Source organism: Monodon monoceros, unplaced genomic scaffold (genome assembly GCF_005190385.1).
Source record: "Monodon monoceros isolate NGI ecotype Baffin Bay Population unplaced genomic scaffold, NGI_Narwhal_1 Super_Scaffold_21, whole genome shotgun sequence".
NCBI classification, from domain to species: Eukaryota; Metazoa; Chordata; class Mammalia; order Artiodactyla; family Monodontidae; genus Monodon; species Monodon monoceros.
Genome location: NW_021703778.1, coordinates 71,698,537 through 71,722,966, shown reverse-complemented (window position 1 = coordinate 71,722,966; position 24,430 = coordinate 71,698,537). Strand labels below are relative to the sequence as shown.

The window sequence follows — 24,430 nt, the reverse complement described above, 5'->3', positions numbered from 1 at the left end:
TGTAATTTATTATGCAGCAATAGGTAACTAAGATAGGCATGTAGCAATGAATAAAAACACTGTTCTGAAGAAACCAAGAGTTGAGTAATAAGTACGTTCAAGGTAACAATAATCTAGTAATGGGTGAGAGACATGTAAATAAATGTAATAAAGTGTTTTAGTCTGTTTGACAGAAGTACACACGTGAGGGTATGTGGGGACATAAAGGGTTTGTGTCGGGAAGGGCACAGGCACTGAAGTTCTTTAAAAGAGAGGAATGTGAGTTATAAGCATAAAAGTAGGAAATATAATGGTCAGCTTGGGAAACTATAGGTAATCCAGTAAGACTGGAACATAGAGGGGAAGAGATGATTATTCATCTTCCAACTTCAAAAGTGTACAAACATTTACAGGTAGCATAAAAGTCAAAGAGGTCTCTAGCACTGTGTATAGTATAATTTTAGTTATATCAGTATAGTAGACTCCTAACCTACACTAGATTACAGATCATCATTTTATTATGGAATTCTATCACTGATTATGAATGAACTGGTCCACACTCCAACAGAGGATTTGACCAGGGCCAACCCTTCTACCCGTATACTAGATCCCGATTCTCTCCCACCTATTCAAGGAAATTGCTCCAGCAATTATCTCTTCTCTCTACTGCACTGTCAAATATCCCCTCTCTACTGGATCATTCCCATCCCATATTTTAAACAAACAAAAAAGCCCCTCCCTTAACTCTACATGCCATGTATGCATAGCTCCCCCTTTATAATAAAACTCAGAAGTGTTGTCAGTACTCACCGTGTCCACATCTCCTCCCATTTTCTCTTGTATCCACAACAACCAGGCTTTTTGCCTCTACCTATCTGCCAAACTCGCCCTTATTAAAGTCACCAACTGACTTCCACATTGCTAAATACAATGACCGATTCTCGGTCTTCCTCTTACTTTACCTATGACCAGCAGCTGACACAAACAATAACTCCTGCCTTGAAATACACGGCTCCCAGAACACCGCATTCTCCTGGTGTTCATCTTTCTCATTCATTTTCTTTTGCTGATTCCTCATTTCTCTACCCTCTAAATATAGAGTGTTCTAGATCTCAGTCCTTGGACCTCCTGTCTCTTCTGTGATACTCTGACTTATAATAATATTATATATATTTTTATTTGGTATTGGTCCCTGTTTCTGACACACAATTCCTAAAACTCTTGGAATTTTGGAATTTCCTAACAGATGGAGAGCTATAAAAGGTGTCTTTTGTTATGTTAATGAGGTAAAGTGACTTGGAAAGCACTAAAGATGGGGGCTAGTTGCCAGGAGAACAAACCATGTGGTTAGAATTTTCAGTTCTAACCCCTGACCTCCAGGGAGGGAAGAGGCACTGGAGGTTGAACCAATCGCCAGCTATCAATAATTTAATCGATTGTGCCTATGTAATGAAGCCTCTATAAAAACCCAACAGGAAGTGTTTCAGAGAGCTTCCGGATTGGTGAACATGTGGAGATTTGGGGAAACTGGCATGCTCTGAGGGGACATGGAAGCTCCGTGCCCTTTCCCTGTACCTTGCTCTATGCATCACTTCCATCTGGCTCTTCCTGAGTTCTCTCCTTTTGTAATAAACCAGTCATCTAGTAAGTGAAATGTTTCTCTGAATTCTGTGAGAGCCACTCTAGCAAATTAACCAAACCCAAGGAGGAGAGTGTTGGAACCCCTGATCTATAGCTGGTGGGTCAGAAACACAGGTGACTACCTGGGCTTGCGACTGGCATCTAAAGTGGGAGAAAGGGTAGTCCTGTAGAACTGAGCCCTTAACCTGCGGAATCTGATACTGTCTCCAGATAGACAGTAAAACCTCAGCTGAACTGTAGGACCCTCAGCTGGTGTCCAAGAATTGCTTGGTGTGGGGAAAAAGCCACAGTATGAAACTGGGTGCAGAAAGTACTTCCATTTACACCTACTCCCTGTGTGGTCTCCTCCAGTCTGAGGTCTTTAAATACCACCTACAAACTGATGACTCCCAAAATTATTTATAGATAGATAAATATTTCCTCGCTCCATAATTGTCCTCAGGTACAACCAACTACCTACTCAACATTTTTTACTTGGACATTTCTTAACATTTCTTTTCAAAACCAAACTCCCAATTAACCTCACCACAACCCCACCCACAAACCTGCTCCTCTCCCAGTCTTTCCCATCTTAGCGAATGACAACTCTAAGCTGCTAGTTGCTCAGACCAAAAATCATCTGTTAGCCCTATTTCCTCTCTCCTTCTCCCTCTTACCTCTCATCTGTCAGCAACACCTGTTGGCTTTACTTTTAATATAGAATCCAACCATTTATTACCATCTCCACTGCTACCAAGCTCACATTTGGTCTCCTAAATGATCTATTTCTGCCTCAAACCCCCATTTGCCCACCAATGGTAATCTTTAAAAAAATAAATAAATAAGACAGGCTATGTGATCACTCTGCTCAAAAGTCTCCAATGGCTTCCCTTTTCAGATTAAAAGGCAAAGTTCTCATAAAGTTCCATTAACTAGATGCCATTACCCCTCTGACTTCATCTATTACTCTCCCCTAAGCTCACTCCACTTTAGTCACACTGGCCTCCTCCTTGGCCCATGAGCACACTAGGCACACACTTAGGGCCACACACTTGCTTCACCTCAAAACAGGAATGCTCCTCCTTGAGATATTCATCTGTATAGATTGCTCCTTCAGGCCTAGGGTCAAATGTTATCATCTTTCTATGGCCTGTGCTCCTCTGATCCCCAAGCCTCCCAACACTCCCTATTCCCTACCCCTGCTTTATTTTTCTCTACAGTACTTATTGCTATCTGACATACTAAGTATTTAATCTGCTATTATCTGTCTCCCTTCACTAGAATGTAAGCTCTATAAGGGCAGGAATTTCTGTCTATTTTGTTTACTGTTGGATAGTGTATCTGGCAATAATAGGCACTGTATTCGTATTTGTTTAATGAAAGACAACCAACCAAGGCGATTCTCTCGCTGATCCATTCTAATACAGGGGAGTAATTTGAATAATTTCAAAGGTACCAAAATATTACGTTGATTGTGATTACATTCTGACAGAATTTAACTCTCTAATTATACTCACACTGGGCTTATATTAAATTAGTTTGAATTGCCCTCACTACATATTAATTAGGAAGGAAAGAGTAGTCCAGAATCATCCTAGACAAAAGGAACAATTAAGGCTGATTTAAAAAAATAACTTTCCATAGATAATCCAAAGTTGGAAAATCCACACACAACGTTCCACAGAATCTAACTGTTAAGGATTTACAAAACATGGGACTAGAAAAGAGGATAAGTAAAAATTTCAATCAAATTTTATTAGTACCAAAAAAAGCAAAAACCTTTTAAGGAGATTTTATAAATTTTCTCATAGGTAACCTATAACCTTTGCCTAAGACACCATCATATATTTCCATCCATTTTTTAACCTACATCTTCATTTTCCTTTTTCTAAACTATCAGTGATAAAAGAAATAAACTATTTAGATGAAACTATATTTACACAGTCTCTCAAAGAAGAGGACTTAATTGAACTGAGATAAAGAATTTTTATATAGTTTTACATTTTTATTCATAGTGTTTTACACATTTTCCAAAGTGCTTTCACATCTTTATTTATGATCTTCATACTGACAAGTACAATAAGCAGACAGATATTATCACAACCTCCCCTACCTCCCACATACTTACACTTTACAGATGGAAAAAATTTTCAGTCTCGAAGAGATTAACTGACTTGCTTAAGGTCAAAAAGCTGTAAGTGGTTCAACCTTGACTATCACTGAGTTCTTTCAAACCTAAGTCCACTGTTTTCTATCATAATGACCTATTATCTCACTCAGTGATTAAAGAAAGGTACCACTGCATAAGTCTACAAAGACTTGACTGTAAAAGCATCTTCCTTCAACACTGGGGATTTTTACATTCCAATCTATTATAAAAATGCTTTGAAGATGGTACAAATGTGCTAATATTCTTAGAGGAAAAAAAAGGGAAAAAAAGCCCAAGAAGTCAAAAAAAAAATCAAGTAAAGAAAATTTAGGATCCAAAGCAGTAGTAACATGAGATTAATGTTTATTCTCTGCATACAAGATCAATGTTTTAGAACCTCTGAACTGTCAAACAGATGCCTAATACCACTGCACCCAGACAGAGGAAGACATCTAACAGAAGCATTCCAGGTAAAATCACTTATTACCACTAGAACTCACACTAGATTCCTATCTGAATAACCCTGGAAATCTGGACTGAAAATATAAGAATGAATGTTTTCTGCACTTCTCTCCAAGGCTTAGCTCAGTTTCAGATAAACAAATGGCTCCATGACTCATTTCATCTGTATTTCTTCCTGGTCTTCTCTAATATTCTAAGATGAAGAGAGAGGAATTTCTTTTTCATTCCAGCTGCACCCTAAAGCAATCCAACTGTGGGTCAAGAGTCAAAAGAACTCAAAAAGAGTACGTTCCATGTGAGATCAAAAGCTTCAATTTTCTCATCAACAGAGCATAACTGTGTCTCTGACCCATATTAAAATTTCTCCTAGTAGAAATCAAGATTCATTTCTGAAGCCAAGTCAGCCTTACTTGGGACTCTCAAACTGCAAATAGGGGTGCAAGCCCAGTGGGTAATAGCACACATGGAATTAATAGAATCTAGCCCAGGTGGGGAGAGCCATTCATTTCTAGGTCCAGGACAGACTAACCTAAAAATAGATAAGGCTTCAGTACACATGGTTTGGCTCTGTGGAACAGTATTTGCCACCTCAGATACTCTTTTCTTTCTTCCATTTCTCAGCCAATACCAAGGGACTGATATGTTACATCAGATTTTATTACAGTTCCTTTAAGAAAATAAGTGGTTGGAGAGAAGTTAAAGTAATTTAACTATGAAGGTAAAAAAAAAAAAAAAAAAAAGACTTAAACCTATGCTAAAGGAAATACATGATCTAGAGTTAATAGTGATTTGGAACCAATGTCCTAGGTAATGAAAATGATCTTTGTCTAGAATATCCCCTGCAAAGCCTAAAATAAAGTGAGGCAAGCAAGGTACTACGTAGGAGAAAAGAATTTAAGGAGGCATTGACTCCAAAGGCTGTGCAAGTGCAGGACTGGCACCTGAGAGTGAGCACCTCCTTAAATTTTGTACCCTAAATGCCCCACTTGCCTCACCAGATTTAGAGCCCTGATCCACTATGAGACATATATATTCCTTAAAGGCATAGCAGATTTTATGGCTACAGCAAGAACCTGAGCAGAATTTGAAGTCTAAGATCCTGATCACATTCATCATGGCTATCTTCTGGACACAGTTAAGAAAAGAATAGGCTTGACATTTCTTTTTCAAGAGAGGCTTGACATTTTTGCATATATTCTGAAATAAAGTTGCCTTAGAAAAAGGAAGTTTATAGTGAAAATGGAAGTTTAGTGCTTATAGGGAGATTTCCACTTTGAATGCGAAGAACAAAGAGGGTCTGGAATTACCCTTCTGTGTAAACAACTAAAAATTAGAAAAAATATAGGAAACAACTATTTTCTGATGCTGAACAAAGGTAGCACAATACTGTGATCCCAGATTACTGCCCTAAAAGTGCAATAAATGAGACAGCCCTCCAGCTTTATGACTAGAGGTAATTTCCAGACAACAGTACAGAGAAGGGTAACCTCCAAAGAACCCACTAACCTTTCTGAGTTGAAAAGACACATATCAGAGTTTGGGGAGGCCAAGGTGAGTAGAACTGGGGAGGGCAGAATAGCTGAGAGGAGAGATCTACACAAAGAAAGAGATTCAAAACAACTCTCGCACGTGGAGAATGAAACCCCAAGAAGCAGGGCAAAATCAAAATCAACCTCTAGGGAAAGAAAATTACCGTCGGCCCTCTGTATCTGTGGGTCCTGCATCCATGAATTCAATGAACTGCAGATCAAAAATATGTGGGGGAAAAAATTCTAGAAAGTTCCAAAAAGCAAAACTAGAATTTCCTGCACTGGTAACTATTTACATAGCATTTCTACTGTATTTACTACTATTTATATTGTATTAGGTATTATAAGTAATCTCGAGATGATTTAAAGTATATGGGAAGATATGCGTAGGTTATATGCAAACTCTATGCTATTTTATACAAGGAACTTGAGCATCCGTGATATTGGCATTGGTGGGGGTCAAGAAACCAATCCCACACAAATACCAAGGGACAACTGTACCAGGAGACTATAAGATAAACAATTGTCAGAGCTCACAAAAGGCCAGGAACTGTTAAAGTTCCCACTATCCAAAGCAGAAAAATCTTGCTGAATACAGAAGCCAACAGTGACCCCAGAAGGGCCATGCCTTAGAAGTGAGGTTAAATTAGCCCTAAAGACTACTATAGGTTTGCCCTAAAACTCTTAAAAATAAACCACAAAAGGATCAAATTTACCTGCCAGTAACTAAGCAGCTTACCAGAAAAAAATCCAACATTCTTTAAAGATAATACAACAAAATCCAGCAAACACCACAAAATTCACAATCATGAGCATACAATCAAAAATTATTAGACCTATGAATAAGTAATGAAATGTGACCCAGGAACTAGAAAAACAGTCAACATTAACAGAACCAGAAATGAAAGAGATGATCAAATTAGAAGACGAAGATGTTAAAACAGCTATAATAAATGTTTGCTCAGTGACATAACAGAAAACTTGAACATAATGAGACAAGGAACCATATTAAAAAATGAATTAAATGGAACTTCTAGAGATGAAAAATACACTACCTGAAATAAAAATATCACTGAATAGGATTTATAGCAGATTAGCTACTGCAAAAGATTAGTAAACCCAAAGACTCAGGAAAAAAAACTATTCAAAAGAGTAAATAAAGGGTAAAAAAAGATGTCCCCTTCCCCCAAATGAACAGTCTCAGTAACCTGTGTGACAGTAAGCAATCTAACATGTTTAACTAAAGCATGAAAACAAAAGAGGTGGGGCAGTGCTGGAAAACATAATGGCTGAGAAATTTTCAATTTGTGAAAACCACAAACTCACATTTCCAAGAAGTTCAAGGAATCCAAAGCAGGATAAACACAAACACACATTCATACATGCAGGTAAGGCACATCATAAACAAATTACTGAAAACAGTGATAAAGAGAAATCTTAAAAGCAGTCAGAGGAAAAAAGGTACTTCACATACGCAATAAAGATAAGAATCATCACAGATTTCCCCCAGAAGGTCTGCAAGCCAGAAGACAACAAAATAAAATCTTTAAAGTGCAAACAAACAAACAACAAAAAGGCAACCTAGGATGCAGAAAAGAGTCAACATAGCAGTCTCAAGACTGCCTGCAAGGTTAGCCCCTGGCTGGTGCCTGTGAACTGGGATTTCGGGAAGATTCCTAACATTCTCTAAATAATAAGGGTCGTTTTCTGTGCCTAAAGTATTTGTGCAAACAATAACAATATGATTTATGCTAAATACCAGTTTTGCTTCTGGAGTGTGGAATTTTGGTACTTGCAAGGGAGAGGATGCCTGTGTGACTAGTCCTCAATAAAAACCTTGGGCACTGAGTCTCTAATGAGTTTCCCTGTTAGACAACATTTCACAAGTGCTGTCACAATTCATTGCTGGAGGAATTAAACATGTTCCTTGTGACTCTATTGGGAGAACTCTCCTGGAAGCTCCTGGAAGCTTTGTTTCCTCCAGACTTTAACCATGCACTTTTTTCCTTTGCTAATTTGGCTTTGCATCCTTTCGCTGTAATAAATCTTGAGTACAACTATATGCTCAGTCCTGAGTCCTCCTAGTGAACGACCAAATCTGAAGGCAGTCCTGGAGACTCCTGACATGCTAAAATTCAGTACCTAGCAAAAACATCTTTCTGAAATGTTGATGAAATACTTTTTCAGACAAATAAAAGCTGAGAGAATGTGTCACCAGCAGACCTACACAATAAAAAATGTTGTGGAAGAATTTTTGCAGAAGAAAAATGATACTAGACAAAAATGTGAATCTATACAAAAGAATGAAGAACACTTAAATGAGAAAATTTGTGGAATAATGTACATTTTCTTAGTTTTAAAGGCTTTTAATAGAAAACTATTTAAAGTAAAAAAAATAATAATCTATGATGAGTTTGTAACATACAGAAGTAAAATGTATGACAACATTTGGACAAAGGATGGGATAAGGGAAATGAAAATATACTATGCTTAAACTCACACATTACACATGAAGTGGTATAATATTATTTGTGGGAACACTACGATGAATTAAAGATGCATATTATAACCCTACAGCAATCACTAAAAAAAGAAAGAAAAGAAAAAAAGGAATACTCAATAAGGCAATAATGGAGGTAAAATGGAATACCGAAATGTACTCAATCCAAAAGAAGGCAGGAAAAGAGAAAAAAATGCAAAGAACAGATGGGACAAATAGAAAACAAATAGCAATATAGCAGACATAAGCCCAATCACATCAGTAATCACATTAAATGTAAGTGGTCTTAACTCCTGTTTGAAAGGGAGAGATTGTCAGATTGGATAAAATGCTGTCTACAAGAAACCCACCTTAAATATAAAAAGGTTAAAATTAAAGGATTGTAACTAATCCTTTAGGCTAATACTAATCAAAAGAGAGCAGAGTGGGACTTCCCAGGCGGTTGAGTGGTTAAGACTTCGCCTTCCAATACAGGGGGTGTGGGTTCGATCCCTGGTCAGGGAGCAAAGATCTCACATGCCTCGCAGCCAAAAAACCAAAACAGAAGCAATATTGTAACAAATTCAATAAAGACTTTAAAAACAGTTCACATCAAAAAAAATTTGTTTTTAAAATAAAAGAGGGCAGGGTAATTATATTAATATCTGATAAAGCATATTTCACAGCAAAGTCTATTACCAAGCATAAGTAGGGTCATTTCATGATAAAGGAATCAATTCATCAAGTGGATAAAAGAATCTGAAACTAATAACAGTTTCAAAATACATAAAGCAAAAACTGACAGAATTGCAAGGAAGAATAGACAAATCCACAATTATTGTCAGAGATTTCAACATTCCTCTCTCAATAACTGACAGAACAGAAAATTAGTAAGGATATAGCAGACTTGAATAATACTACCAACCAACTTGATCTATCTGACATTTATAGAACATTTCACCCAACAACAGCAGAATACACATTCTTTTCAACTATACAACGAACTATTACTCAAGATAGACTATATTCTGAGCCATAAAACCATTCTCAATACATTTTAAAGATTTCAAGTCCTACAAAGTATATTCTCTGACCACAATGGAATTAAATTAGAAATTAAAATAAGAACAACATCTACAAAATCCCCAAACATCTGGAAACTAAATAATATACTTCTAAATCTTAGATAAGAAGAAAAAGTCTGAAATCAATGACCTAAGCTTCTACCTTCAGAAATTAGAAAGAGGAGAACAAATTAAACCTAAGAAGTAAGTAAAGTGTTCCCTCCTTTTCTGTAAGAAAAGTAAGCAGAAGAAAAAAAGAGAGGAAAAAAGAAAAGAGTGGGGGAGGAGGAGGAAAAATACATACATAAGGACAACAAACTAGAAAATAGAAAAAAGTCATTAGGACCCAAAGCTAGTCCTTCGAGATCAGTAAAATGCAAAATGGTAAAGACATTCGAGAAGACAGTTTGGCAGTTTCTTTATAAAATTAAACATATTCTTACCATGTAATCCAGCAATCACGCTACCTGGTATTGACCCAAATGAGTTGAAAATTTGTCTACACAAAAACCTGCACATAGATGTTTATAACAGCCTTATCCATTAATTGTCAAAACTTGAAAGCAACCAAGATGTCCTTCAGTAGGTGAATGGATAAGCTGTGGTACACCCATACAATGGAATATTATCCATCACTAAAAAGAAATGAGTTATCAAGCTATGAAAAGACATGGAGGAACCTTAAATGCATATTACTAAGTAAAGGAAGCCAAAGTGCAAAGGCTACATATCGTGATTCTAGCTCTATGACATTGTGGAAAAGGCAAAACTATGAAGACAGTAAAGATCAGTGGTTGTCAGGGCTTAGGGGGGAGGGAGAGATGAATAGGCAGAGCACAGGATTTTTAAGGCAGTGAAGCTACTCTGTATGATGGTAAGTACATGTCATTAAACATTTGTCTAAACCCACAGAATGTACAACACCAAGAGTGAACCCTACTGTAAACTATGGACTATGAGTGATAATGATATGTCACTGTAGTTTTATCATGATGTGTCACATTATGTAGTTTCATTGATTGTAACAGATAGAGCACTCTGGTGAGGAGTGCTGGTAGTGGGGGAAGCTGTGCATGTGTGGGAGCAGGAGGTATGTATATGAGAACTCTATACATTCAACTTTGCTGTGAACTTAAAACTAAAAAAGCTCTAAAAAAATAAAGTCTATTTATAAAAAGTTTTAAGAAGTCAATGAGACCACCAGTCCCTCCCATCAGGAAACTTCCACAAGCCTCTTAGATAGCCTCATCCACCAGAGGGTACACAGCAGAAGCAAGAAGAACTACAATCCTGCAGCCTGTGGAACAAAAACCACATTCACAGAAAGACAGACAAGATGAAAAGGCAGAGGGCTATGTACCAGATGAAGGAACAAGATAAAACCCCAGAAAAACAACTAAATGAAGTGGAGATAGGCAATCTTCCAGAAAAAGAATTCAGAATAATGATAGTGAAGATGATACAGGACCTCGGAAAAAGAATGGAGGCAAAGAACGAGAAGATGCAAGAAATGCTTAAGAAAGATCTAGATTGATTAAAGAACAAACAAACAGAGATGAACAATACAATAACTGAAATGAAAACTACACTAGAAGGATCAATAGCAGAATAACTGAGGCATAAGAACGGATCAGTGACCTGGAAGACAGAATGGTGAAATTCACTGCTGTGGAACAGAATAAAGAAAAAAGAATGAAAAGAAATGAAGACGTCCTAAGAGACCTCTGGGACAACATTAAACGCAATAACATTTGCATTATAGGGGTCCCAGAAGGAGAAGAGAGAGAGAAAGGACCCAAGAAAATATTTGAAGAGATTATAGTCAAAAACTTCCCTAACATGGGAAAGGAAATAGCCACCCAAGTCCAGGAAGCACAGAGAGTGCCATACAGGATAAACCCAAGGAGAAACACGCCAGACACATAGTAATCAAATTGGAAAAAATTAAAGACAAAGAAAAATTATTGAAAGCAGCAAGGGAAAAACGACAAATAACATACAAGGGAACTCCCATAAGGTTAACAGCTGATTTCTCGGCAGAAACTCTACAAACCAGAAGGGAGTGGCATGATATATTTAAAGTGATGAAAGGGAAGAACCTACAACCAAGATTACTCTACCCAGCAAGGATCTCATTCAGATTCGATGGAGAAATCAAAAGCTTTACAGACAAGCAAAAGCTAAGAGAATTCAGCACCACCAAACCAGCTCTACAACAAATGCTAAAGGAACAAATACTAAGTGGGAAACACAAGAGAAGAAAAGGACCTACAAAAACAAACCCCAAAACAATTAAATAGATGGTAATAGGAACATATATATCAATAATTACCTTAAACTTGAATAGATTAAATGCTCCAACCAAAAGACACAGGCTTGCTGAATGGATACAAAAACAAGATCCATATATATGCTGTCTACAAGAGACCCACTTCAAAGCTAGGGACACATACAGACTGAAATGAGGGGATGGAAAAAGATATTCCATGCAAATGGAAATCAAAAGAAAGCTGGAGTAGCAATACTCATATCAGATAAAAGAGACTTTAAAATAAAGAATGTTACAAGAGACAAGGAAGGACACTACATAATGATCAAGGGATCAATCCAAGAAGAAGATATAACAATTATAAATATATATGCACCCAACATAGGAGCACCTCAATACATACGGCAACTGCTAACAGCTATAAAAGAGAAAATCGACAGTAACACAATAATAGTGGGGGACTTTAACACCTCACTTACACCAATGGACAGATCATCCAAACAGAAAATTAATAAGGAAACACAAGCTTTAAATGATACAATAGACCAGATAGATTTAATTGATATTTATAGGACATTCCATCCCAAACAGCAGATTACACTTTATTCTCAAGTGCACACAGAACATTCTCCAGGATAGATTACATCTTGGGTCACAAATCAAGCCTCAGTAAATTAAAGAAAACTGAAATCATATCAAGCATCTTTTCTGACCACAACGCTATGAGATTAGAAATTGATTACAGGGGAAAAAACGTAAAAAACACAAACACATGGAGGCTAAACAATACATTACTAAATAACCAAGAGATCACTGAGGAAATAAAAAAATACCTAGAGACAAATGACAATGAAAACACGACGATCCAAAACCTATGGGATGCAGAAAAAGCAGTTCTAAGAGGGAAGTTTATAGCTATACAAGCCTACCTCAAGAAACAAGAAAAATCTCAAATAAACAATCTAACCTTCCACCTAAAGGAACTAGAGAAAGAAGAACAAACAAAACCCAAAGTTAGCAGAAGGAAAGAAATCATAAAGATCAGAGCAGAAATAAATGAAATAGAAACAAAGAAAACAATAGCAAAGATCAATAAAACTAAAAGCTGGTTCTTTTGAGAAAAACAAAATAGATAAACCTTTAGCCAGACTCATCAAGAAAAAGAGGGCGAGGACTCAAATCAATAAAATTAGAAATGAAAAAGGAGAAGTTACAACAGACACCACAGAAATACAAAGCATCCTAAGAGACTACTACAAGTAACTCTATGCCAATAAAATGGACGACCTGCAAGAAATGGACAAATTCTTAGAAAGGTATAACCTTCCAAGACTGAACCAGGAAGAAATAGAAAATATGAACAGACCAATCACAAGTAATGAAATTGAAACTGATTAAAAACCTTCCAACAAACAAAAGTCCAGGACCATCTGGCTTCACAGGTGAATTCTACCAAACATTTAGAGTAGAGCTAACACCCATCCTTCTCAAACCCTTCCAAAAAACTGCAGAGGAAGGAACACTCCCAAACTCATTCTATGAGGCCACCATCACCCTGATACAAAAACCAGACAAAGATACTACAAAAAAAGAAAATTACAAGCCAATATCACTGATGAATATAGAGGCAAAAATCCTCAACAAAATACTAGCAAACAGAATCCAAGAACATATTAAAAGGATCATACACCATGATCAACTGGCATTTATCCCAGAGATGCAATGATTCTTCAATATATGCAAATCAATCAATGTGATACACCATATTAACAAATTGAAGAATAAAAACCATATGATCATCTCAACAGATGCAGAAAAAGCTTTTGACAAAATTCAACACCCATTTATGATAAAAACTCTCCAGAAAGTGGGCATACAGGGAACCTACCTCAACATAATAAAGGCCACATATGACAAAACCACAGCAAACTTCATTCTCAATGGTGAAAAACTGAAAGCATTTCCTCTAAGATCAGGAACAAGACAAGGATGTCCACTCTCACCACCATTATTCAACACAGTTTTGGAAGTGCTAGCCACGGCAATCAGAGAAGAAAAAGAAATAAAAGGAATACAAATTGGAAAAGAAGAAGTAAAACTGTCACTGTTTGCAGATGACATGATACTATAAATAGAGAATCCTAAATATGCCACCAGAAAACTACTAGAGCTAATCAGTGAATTTGGTAAAGTTGTAGGATACAAAATTAATGCATAGAAATCTCTTGCATTCCTATACACTAATGATGAAAAATCTGAAAGAGAAATTAAGGAAACACTCCCATTTACCGTTGCAATAAAAAGAATAAAATACCTAGGAATAAACCTACTGAGGGAGACAAAAGACCTGCATGCAGAAAACTATAAGACACTGGTGAAAGAAATTAGAGATGATACCAACAGATGGAGAGATATACCATGTTCTTGGATTGGAAGAATCAATATTGTGAAAATGACTATACTCTCCAAAGCAATCTACAGATTCAATGCAATCCCTAGCAAATTACCAGTGGCATTTTTTACAGAACTAGAACAAAAAGTCTTAAAATTTGTATGGAGACACAAAAGACTATGAATAGCCAAAGCAGTCTTGAGGGAAAAAAACGGAGCTGGAGGAATCAGACTCCCTGACTTAAGACTATACTACAAAGCTACAGTCATCAAGACAATATGGTACTGGCACTAAAACAGAAATATAGATCAATGGAACAAGATAGAAAGCCCAGAGATAAACCCACGCACCTATGGTCAACCAACCTATGACAAAGGAGGCAAGAATATACAATGGAGCAAAGACAGCTTCTTCAATAAGTGGTGCTGGGAAAACTGGACAGCTACATGTAAAAGAATGAAATTAGAACACTCCCTAATACCATATACAAAAATAAACTCAAAATGTATTAGAGACCTAAATGTAAGGCCAGACACTATAAAACTCTTAGAGGAAAACATAGGAAGAACACTCTTTGACATAAATCACAGCAAGACCTTTTTTGATCCACCTCCTAGAGTAATGGAAATAAACCCAAAAATAAACAAATGGGACCTAATGAAACTTAAAAGCTTTTGCACAGCAAAGGAAACCATAAACAAGACGAAAAGACAACCCTCAGAATTGGAGAAAATATTTGCAAACGAATCAATGGACAAAGGATTAATCTCCAAAATATATAAACAGCTCATGCAACTCATATTAAAAAAACAAACAACCCAATCCAAAATTGGGCAGAAGACCTAAATAGACATTTCTCCAAAGAAGATATACAGATGGCCAAGAAACACATGAAAAGCTGCTGAACATCACTGATTATTAGAGAAATGCAAATCAAAACTACAATGAGGGGCTTCCCTGGTGGCGCAGTGGTTGAGAGTCCGCCTGCTGATGCAGGGGACACGGGTTTATGCCCCGGTCCGGGAAGATCCCACATGCTGCGGAGTGGCTAGGCCCATGAGCCATGGCCTCTGAGCCTGCGCGTCCGGAGCCTGTGCTCTGCAACGGGAGAGGCCACAACAGTGAGAGGCCCGCATACCGGAAAAAAAAAAAAACTACAATGAGGTATCACCTCACAACAGTTAGAATGGGCATCATCAGAAAATCTACCAACAACAAATGCTGGAGAGGGTAGGTGCTCTCTCTTGCACTGTTGGTGGGAATGTAAACTGATACAGCCACTATGGAGAACAGTATGGTTCCTTAAAAAACTAAAAATAGAACTACCATACGACCCAGCAATCCCACTACTGGGCATATACCCAGAGAAGACCATAATTCAAAAAGACACATGCACCGCAATGTTCACTGCAGCACTATTTACAATAGCCAGGTCATGGAAGCAACCTAAATGCCCATCGACAGATGAATGGATAAAGAAGATGTGGTACATATATACAATGGAATATTATTCAGCCATAAAAAGGAATGAAATTGGGTCATTTGTAGAGACGTGGATGCATCTAGAGACTGTCATACAGAGTGAAGTAAGTCAGAAAGAGAAAAACAAATATCGTATATTAATGCATATATGTGGAACCTAGAAAATGGTAGAGATGAACCGGTTTGTAGGGCAGAAATTGAGACAAAGAAGCAGAGAAAAAACATATGGACACCAAGGGGGGAAAGTGGCAGGGGCTTGGGGGTGGTGGTGTGATGAATTGGGAGATTGGGATTGACATGTATACACTGATGTGCATAAAATGGATGACTAATAAGAACCTGCTGTATAAAAAAATTAATTAAATTAAATTAAAAAAAAAAAGAAGTCAGTGAAACCAAATGCTGGTTCTTTGAGATCAGTAAAATTGATAAACCTCCAGCTGGGGAGGAGTGGGTGGGGTGTGGGCAGGCAGGACAAAATATCAATATCAGAAATGAGAGAGAGAAATCAGAGACATAAAAGGAAGGGACTGTCATAAACAACTTTATGTCAATAAATTTAATAACTCGGATGAAATAGACAAATTCCTTGAAGACAAACTACCAAAGCTCACTTAGGAAGAAAAAGATAAGTAAATAATGCTTTATCTATTAAAGAATTTGAAATTATAGTTTAAAATCTTCCCATAAAGGAAATCTAGGCCCAACTGGCTTCACTGGTGAATTCTACCATAAATTTCAGGACAAAATAATACCAATTCTAAAAAACATCCACAAAATTGGGAGACATAAATGTTATTTACTTGGTATGCTTGTGCATAGTAACAAAGTCAACATTTGTTAGTTCCCTTCTTATGTGTGTAAGCCAATACACATTATCTCCCATGTAAAAGAAGACATACTGTAAGGCTGGTCTTCTCATTTAGAAAAGGGTACTGCACCAAATTTAATATAATAACAGCAACTACCTCAAAACAAAAAGTTGAATGATATCAATTGAAGAAGCACAAATGCTGTTTCACCAATAGTAATAAGATACAAAGAGAAACTATTTAATACTCTATAGTTTATTAACACATTCAGGTTCATTATGTACATTAACCTAAGACATGATAAATAAATAGTATTTTAAAAGTCAAATTCCTTATCATCATCTTAACTTCATTCAACTCTAAATACAAAGTTTTGCTTTTCAGAGTTCTCAGTTTAGTAATAACAGCAAAACTCCACCTACATTTCTGTGTGAAACCTCAGGGTTCTTATAAAGAATAATGTTCCAAAAAGGAAGACAACAAGTGCATATGAGAAAACAGTCGATAACTGGAATAAATAAATGTATCCATCATACCCTCGAAGCCACATAAAGCACTTTAGTTTACAATTTACGCCATAGTTGTTATCTTCAAAAACATCTTTAGCCAATAAAAAAACCACAGCAAAAATCTGAAGTAAACAAATTCTGGGGAATACTTACCTGAAAAGTAGCTGGTAGGATACACTAGCTAGAATCAAGTATCCAGATAGTTGTTCTATGATAAACCTATTTTATTCACTAAGCATCTAATGCGAAAAAAGCTACACACATCCCTTATCATCTACTGATACGTCCTGAATATGCAGAATCTAAGATCAATTATTTACTTTTTAGGACCAGAATCTCCTGTTACTTAGTTCTCCTCCCCTTAACTCTTTTTCATTAATGTAATAATTAAGACCTTTAAAATTGTATGCTACTCTATACTTTTTAATTCCTTGAATTGAAAATCACATCACTTTATTTAACTCCCATAAGAATAACTTGGTGAGAAGATAGGTACTATTATCTCAGCTTATAGAGAAGGCAGTTGAAGGTCTGAGAGATGAAGTGATTTGTCCATAATCACATAACTGGAAAGTTGTGAAGCTAGAATTAAACAGAACCTTAATCATAACCCAGTTCACTTTCTACTTTAACACAATGCTCCAGGCGACTTTTGAAGAGAGAAAGGAGATACAAATCAAATCACTAAAGTCTCTATGTAAATGGTAACTAAATCAATTATGTGGAGGTAAAAGAGTTTAAATATTATGGGTTACAAGGAGATACGGATTCAAATTTGCCAACTATCTTCAGTCTTTTCACTACTCTTTTTTTCTCTTTTTAAAGAGAAATGCTTAATATTGCCGTATTGCTTTATGTGACAGAACGCTCTGAACACGGGCAATTATACCCATAAAGATGACTTAGCATATTTTGACTCATTATAGGAGTACAACAGAAAAAGAATGGATTAAAAAATCTCAGAGCACTAGGACACAACCAAAGCAGACACTGTGACTGCTCCAACATCCATTCCAATGCCATTCGACTCTAAGTGGCGGCAACCTGGAGAACTGACTTCAGCTCAAAGATGGGTCTATCTCACTGCCAGAAACTGATTCAGACGTGAAGAGAAACTGTGCCAATGAGATGTGAAAAGAAGTTTTCTGGCAGCTTCTGGTTAAGTTTGTCCTTTCTGATAAGAGGAGGCCAGACTGTTTCTTATTTGTAGAACATATGGTTCCTTCCTGGCAACCATAAGACAACTACAAAGAGAATCCTCCTTGGTATAAAGCCAGCATTAAGGAGTGCAGAGTGGAACAATAGAAAGAATCTGAATCCTTGGTGTCTTCATTAAGGTACTGACCAACTAATTCTTAAGCCTACTGTGCTTCTGGACTTCCACTTTACGTTAACCTATAAATTTCCTTATTGTGTGAAGCTGTTTGAACTGGGCTTTCTGATACTTAGAGCTGAAAGAAGCCTAACTGAAACAGACATTGAAATTAATACACCTAGCTGATGGACTACAAAAGGTACCTAAGAACCAAGATGAGCTCTTGAATTTTTAAAAAGATTTTAAGAACACTTATTAGTAGGTAATTTAGATGTAGTAATATAAAATAGATAAAACAAATTATAGAACTGGAAAAGAAGTGGAAACTCTATGCTTTTTATAATTATAATTTTTCTCTGGTTTGGATAGTCCTGAAAAACTTGGAGGGATGCAGGGTTCACCAGGGAGGTGTCATTATTCTGCACTGCATGCCCAGAGCTACGACTAAATTGAGGAGGTGGTTGGGAAGCTTCAACAAAAATCGTTGTTAATGGTTCAGGATGAGTCCTAGGAAATAATAAACCAAGGCCCTGCTGATTTCAGTCTTGGGGCTGAAATTTTCTGGATGCTGAAATACAGAGAATGCTTGTAAATTCTAAGTACTATGAAAAGGGATAAGGCTACAAAGACATCAAACAGGGGTAAAACTCAAATTCCAACACTGCACTATAATTTTTGCTGTTCTCCAAAATTAGTACCTTCTATGCCTCTATTTGGGATGATCTTCACCAGCTCAACCAGCTAAACGTTGTAGTGCCCCAAATATCTGTCCTGGGACCTTTGCCTATTTACCCTTACTCCCTTGGTGAAGCCATCTGGTCTGATTTCTTTAAACACCATCTAGACATAATCCCCAAACTTAAATCTTTAGCCCATACATCTCCCTTGAACTCTAGACTCATACATTCAGCAATCTCTCCACTTAGACACCTATTGCATATCTCACATTTACCTTGTCCAAAATCAAACTTTTCTCCCCCCAAATCTTTTTCTCCACAGTTTTACCCATCACAGCAAATGGGTAATTCTGTTCTTTTAGGTGCTCAAGCCAAGCACTCTGTACCATCCTTAACCTCCTTCCTTCCTTCACTCTGTCTCCCTCTTTCTCCCCCTCGCAACAACTCCTGTTGACTCTACCTTCAAAACACCAATTACTTACCATTTCCACTGCTACCATTTTGGTCTAAGTTGCCATCTCTCACCTAGATTATTGCAACAGCCTCCTAAGTGGCTTTACAGTTTCTGCCCTTGTCCTTCTTCAGTCTATTCTCAAGACAGTAGCCAGAATGATTCTTTAAAAGGAAAGTCTAACAACATCACTATTCTGTTCAAATCCACCCACTGTCCTTCTATATCACATACCACTTAGACTAAAAGCATAGGTCCTTAAAACATCATATAAGACCCTGCTTGATCTAACCACCATCCACCCACCACCACCACCCTCTGACTTCATCCTCCATTTACTCCTTTACTCTGAGCCAAACAGACTTCTTGGAATGTAAATACCTCAGGCATGCCCCAGCCTCAAGGACTTGGCATTTGCTGTTTCCCTGGACCTAGAATCTTTGCATTGGTCTGCATACCTCATTCACAGGCTGCCTTCATGTTGTCATTTAAATGTCACCTTCAGGGCTTCCCTGGCGGCGCAGTGGTTGGGGGTCCGCCTGCCGATGCAGAGGACACGGGTTCGTGCCCCGGTCGGGGAAGATCCCACATGCCGCGGAGCGGCTGCGCCTGTGAGCCATGGCCACTGAGCCTACGCGTCCGGAGCCCGTGCTCCACAACGGGAGAGGCCACGACAGTGAGAGGCCCACGTACCGCCAAAAAAAAAAAAAAAAAAAAGTCACCTTCAGCAGTGAATTTTCCTAGCTATACTTTCAAGTGCAACTCCTCCCATGCTCTACTCCACCTTCCCTGCTTTATTTTTTCTCTTTATTATTTATCATCTGACATGCTGTATATTTACTTAGCTTTTTTTATCATCCCATCTAAAATGTAAGTTTTATGAGGGTAGGTAATTTTATCTGTTTCATTCACTGATGTATTTCCAGGGCCTACAGGAGTGCCTGGCATAAAGTGGTCATACAAACATTTGCTAAGTGAATGAAATCATTTCCCTCCTTCAAGGATGATATCGAATTATCCACAGTATCAAGATTATATTTAAAGGGGCCAATGAAAATCTCTCTCCCAACTTCCTTATTTTAAACATATCTAGTTAGTTAGCAGCTGGTTTATGCAGGATTAGAAGTAGAGCTAGTTCAACTAATAACGATACTAATGCTGTTTCCATAAAGATTTTTCTGATCCCTCTTTTCTAATCTTTGATCACCCTGAGCTCTCAAAGCAATAAATATGTTCTGCCCTTTTGGTATTTGCCAAGTTCTGTTCTTTGTTCAGGATTGTTTGTATATCTCTATTATCTCCCCATAAGCCTATATACTCTTTACATCCAAGGACTCCATCTTCTCCATCTTAATACCTTTAGCATTTAGCACAGTAATTTATTCTCAGTAGAGTCTCAAAATATTTGTTGAAATGAATATGTAAGAAAGTCAAACAGAAACAAGTGCTAGGAAGCAAACTATTCTGTTTTGCTTATGACAATACTGAGGCCCAAGAACCAGAGACCGTGACTGATTTAGCAGATTATATTCATAGGCAAGTTATAGGCCTAAAACCTACAATATGAGTATTTAACTTGGGGTCCAAGTAAAGGATTTGGAGAATATGTGAACTCCCTGATATTATACATAAAATTTCTTTCTGGGTTGCAACTTTTAAAATTTTCTCAAAGAAGTCTATGAAGAAAGTGATTGCAAGCAAACTGTTTAAGGAAACCATTCTAAAGTTGCACTTTCTACTCTTTTCTAATGTGGTACTGACTGAATCAGCACTTTTTAAAAATTTAATGAATGACTCCAGAACACATTTCACTACAATTTAAATTTTATAGTTCTTCATAATCCCATGACTAATCAGATGGCTAACTATAGCACTCCACCTAAGAACTGCCACAGTGATTTACCTTGTTTCTAAAATAGTAAATTCTATAATATGTAATTATATCATTTAAAATCATAGTTCAACATCAATACCACATTTTCCAGACTACAACATATGGCATCACAGATATTAATGCTGTTTAGAAAAGGAAAGACAATTATTATCTGACCCTAGCCTGACATTTTTCTTTAAGAAAAGATTTGCTCCCAGGAAGGTGGTTTGGACTGAGAACAGTAAATGTTTAGTAAAATGCATTCAAGGCAATTTAACAACAGAAATAAAAGCAAAATGAAGTTCACATAAGTTTGCATTTTACCTTTTTAAAAGACTTTACAAAACAGATTATAAGCCTTAAGTTTCCTAAAAGGGAAAATAAAGGTTTTAAAATTTGTTTTGTTTTGATTTAAATACAAAGGATACCAACGACCCAACAAAATAATCTTTGAATATTCATCTGACAAATTCCTAAATGTACCTAAAGAAATGGGAGTATTTTTTTTAATGAATAAATCATAGTCCCTGCCATGATGAAGTTTAAATGGAGGGATAACAATTAGTGGTTTTATACATCTTAAAATACAAATCATATGTTAAATTCAGTGTCTTGGTCTGTTCGGGTCGCTATAACAAACTACCACAGGCTGGGTAGCTTAAACAGCAAATATTTGTTTCTCACAGTTCAGGAGGGTGGAAGACCAAGATTAAGCCACCAGCAGATTCTATGTCTGGTGAGGGCCTGCTTCCTGGTTCACTGATGGTCTTTTGCCATCACATGACAGACAGGGGCAAGGGATCTCTCAGGGGTCTCTTCTATAAGGACACTAATGCCATTCATGAGGGTTCTGCCCTCATGACCCAATCACCTCCGAAATGCCCCACCTCCAAATATCCTCACCCTGGGGATTAGGCTTCAACATATGAATTTTGGGGAGACACAAACATTCAGTCTATAGCATGCAGTAAAGTACCATAGGTGTCCACAACATAAAATGATACCTAGTACATATATCTCTGACACAAAAAATTCATAAAATAAGCATATACAATACATACACTATACACTACACTACACACACACAATCTGGTATATCTACTACATATACTATATACACACATGTTAATATACTATGTACTTAAATATATCTCCTGGTGGTTCTGCTTATTCCATTGCTAAAGTTATAGTAAATAAGCCATTTCCCATTGTTCACTTTACTTGTCAATTGACACAGACACCAAAGGTCACAACAGCAAGCAGAACTATATGGCCATAACAGTAGTAACTAATATACCTGTCACAACTTTCACAGATAGCTTATATGAAACAAACTTAATAATCAAGTTTAAAGAGTAACTTCTTATACACCTAAAGTCTCATATTAATAAAGTACTATGCAAAATCCCTATACCACCAGATACAAAGCAAAAATGCCCCCTTAAATCTTTTTATAGAGATCTTACTAAGTACAAGGTACTAAATGTACCCTCAAGGAGCATATAGTCAGCCTTTCTTAAAAGACTATAGTCAATATACCAATAATTGCCTCTTAGCTTACACTCCCATATTAGAGAACCCACCCTGCTCAACCCCTGGATGGTAGAGCCCTATGTACCAAGTCACCTGGTTCACCTAAACCAAATGAGCTACAGTCTTTCTCCCTATAATTTGGAAAATGACACAAAAAGAATGACTAAGTTAAATACAGCGATCTTGGAAGTAAGAGGAAATATATTCAGAGTTGGAGTTAGTGCCATGGCAAATCAACCCAAAGTTATGTACAACCCAAAGTTATGAGGTAACAGATACTATGAGTATACAGAGGGACCTTCACGGCAGAAAAAAATAAGAATGGAGCAGGCATGCAGAAAGAAGCAAAGACAGAGAGCATATGGCACCAGGAGAAAAGAAAGAAGTTACAGTCGTTCACTTTAGTTGAATGTCCTCCATGGAAACACAGCTACATTTTATTTTCAGTCCTTGGTCACTGGTGAGATTGCTCGTTCAACAGCAGGGAAATGGCTTATTTACTATAAATTTAGACAATGGAATATTGGACAAACATCGAAAAAAACTTGTTTTCAAAAATGTTTTATCACATGGAAAAATGTTCATGAATATTGGTAAAAAGCAGGATAAAAAATTATACATGAATAATACCTTTTGTTTGTTTAAATGCACAGATAAAAAACAGTGCACAGGAAAAATAATAGAAGAAAACAAACCCAACAGTAAACAGTGGTTGGTTTTGGAGGCAGGAAATACAGCTGATTTTTGTGTCCTACAAATATATTCCAGTAAACTGATAATAAGATTAACACTGCAAAAAACAAGTGAGGTTATAGTGGCAAAATGTAAATACTTTAATTCAATTGCACGCAGATGTTGTGTGGTTATTTAAATGTTATATAGTTAGTATTCACACAAATGCTTCTACATTCTAAAAACTAATTTTGTAAAAAAAACCTTTGCCTTCCCGATAAATGACAAAATTCTTTTCTTCTGTTTTCATTCTGTTCCTAGTCTTTTCTTGGTATCTTCTGCCTCTTATCACTAATAAATGATAACATTCCCATTCATAAGAGGAGCATATACATACATACTCTATTACAACATTCTTAAGAGAATTTCATGCTTCCTAATACACCTAAAAAAATTTCATGGCATGAGTATATCAATGCATCTAGCGACTATTCAATGTAATAGACTTATTAATCAGTACTATAAAGTAAGAACTAATACAGGTATAAAATGTTTTGAAGTTATCCTTTTATTACAGAGGTGTATTTATGAAAGGTAGGAGCAGAAGAACCAACAGCAGGAAAAAGATTCAAAGCTTCTGCAAGACCAATGTTATTCAAAGATCTAAAGACAGATTTTAAAAATAGAGCAGTGATATAGTAGCATTCTCTCATGAATCAAACCAATTTACTTTAGCTGCATAGATTTATTCAATTAAGAAATTTAGGGTTCCGCAATAAAGTACAACACACTGATCTCAAAATCGGTCCTTTAACAAGTTCCTCAAAAGGAGCACTTTTAACTTCATTCACATTTACTGCAGATATATCATTACGTAGGTTGTAAAGTTCAGTCTTTTCGATCTCCAAAATTCATAGGCAAAAAATAATGTTTTTTTTAATAAAAGGAATTTTCACTGAGGTTTTTCAAAAATAAAAGATAAACTGTTAGATTTTAATCACTGTTGAAACATGTTGGATTTTTAAGATAGAATAATTTAGCATACCCACTCCTTTGATCAGGACACTGATTACTGAAAACTGTTACTGAACTTTCTTATAGTTTATCAGAAAAACAGTAACAAAGAATTTGGGAACACTGGGTTCTTGTTACAGTTGTATGAC

At 36.7% G+C, this 24,430-nt stretch overlaps 1 protein-coding gene across 3 annotated transcripts in view; it reads right to left on the bottom strand.

Annotated features, from left to right (window-relative positions):
* The window catches only part of GLCE (glucuronic acid epimerase), a 116,892-nt gene that overhangs the window by 58,857 nt on the left and 33,605 nt on the right, over nucleotides 1–24,430 (bottom strand). Inside the window, exon 1 of one of the 3 annotated variants that reach the window (XM_029237314.1) lies at nucleotides 19,648–20,698. The exons of the other annotated variants lie outside the window; for them this stretch is intronic. Coding sequence (XP_029093147.1) covers nucleotides 19,648–19,652 — 5 coding nt within the window. The 5' untranslated portion in view covers nucleotides 19,653–20,698. Of the gene's footprint in view, nucleotides 1–19,647; nucleotides 20,699–24,430 lie in introns of those variants that run through there. 3 annotated transcript variants of the gene reach the window in all.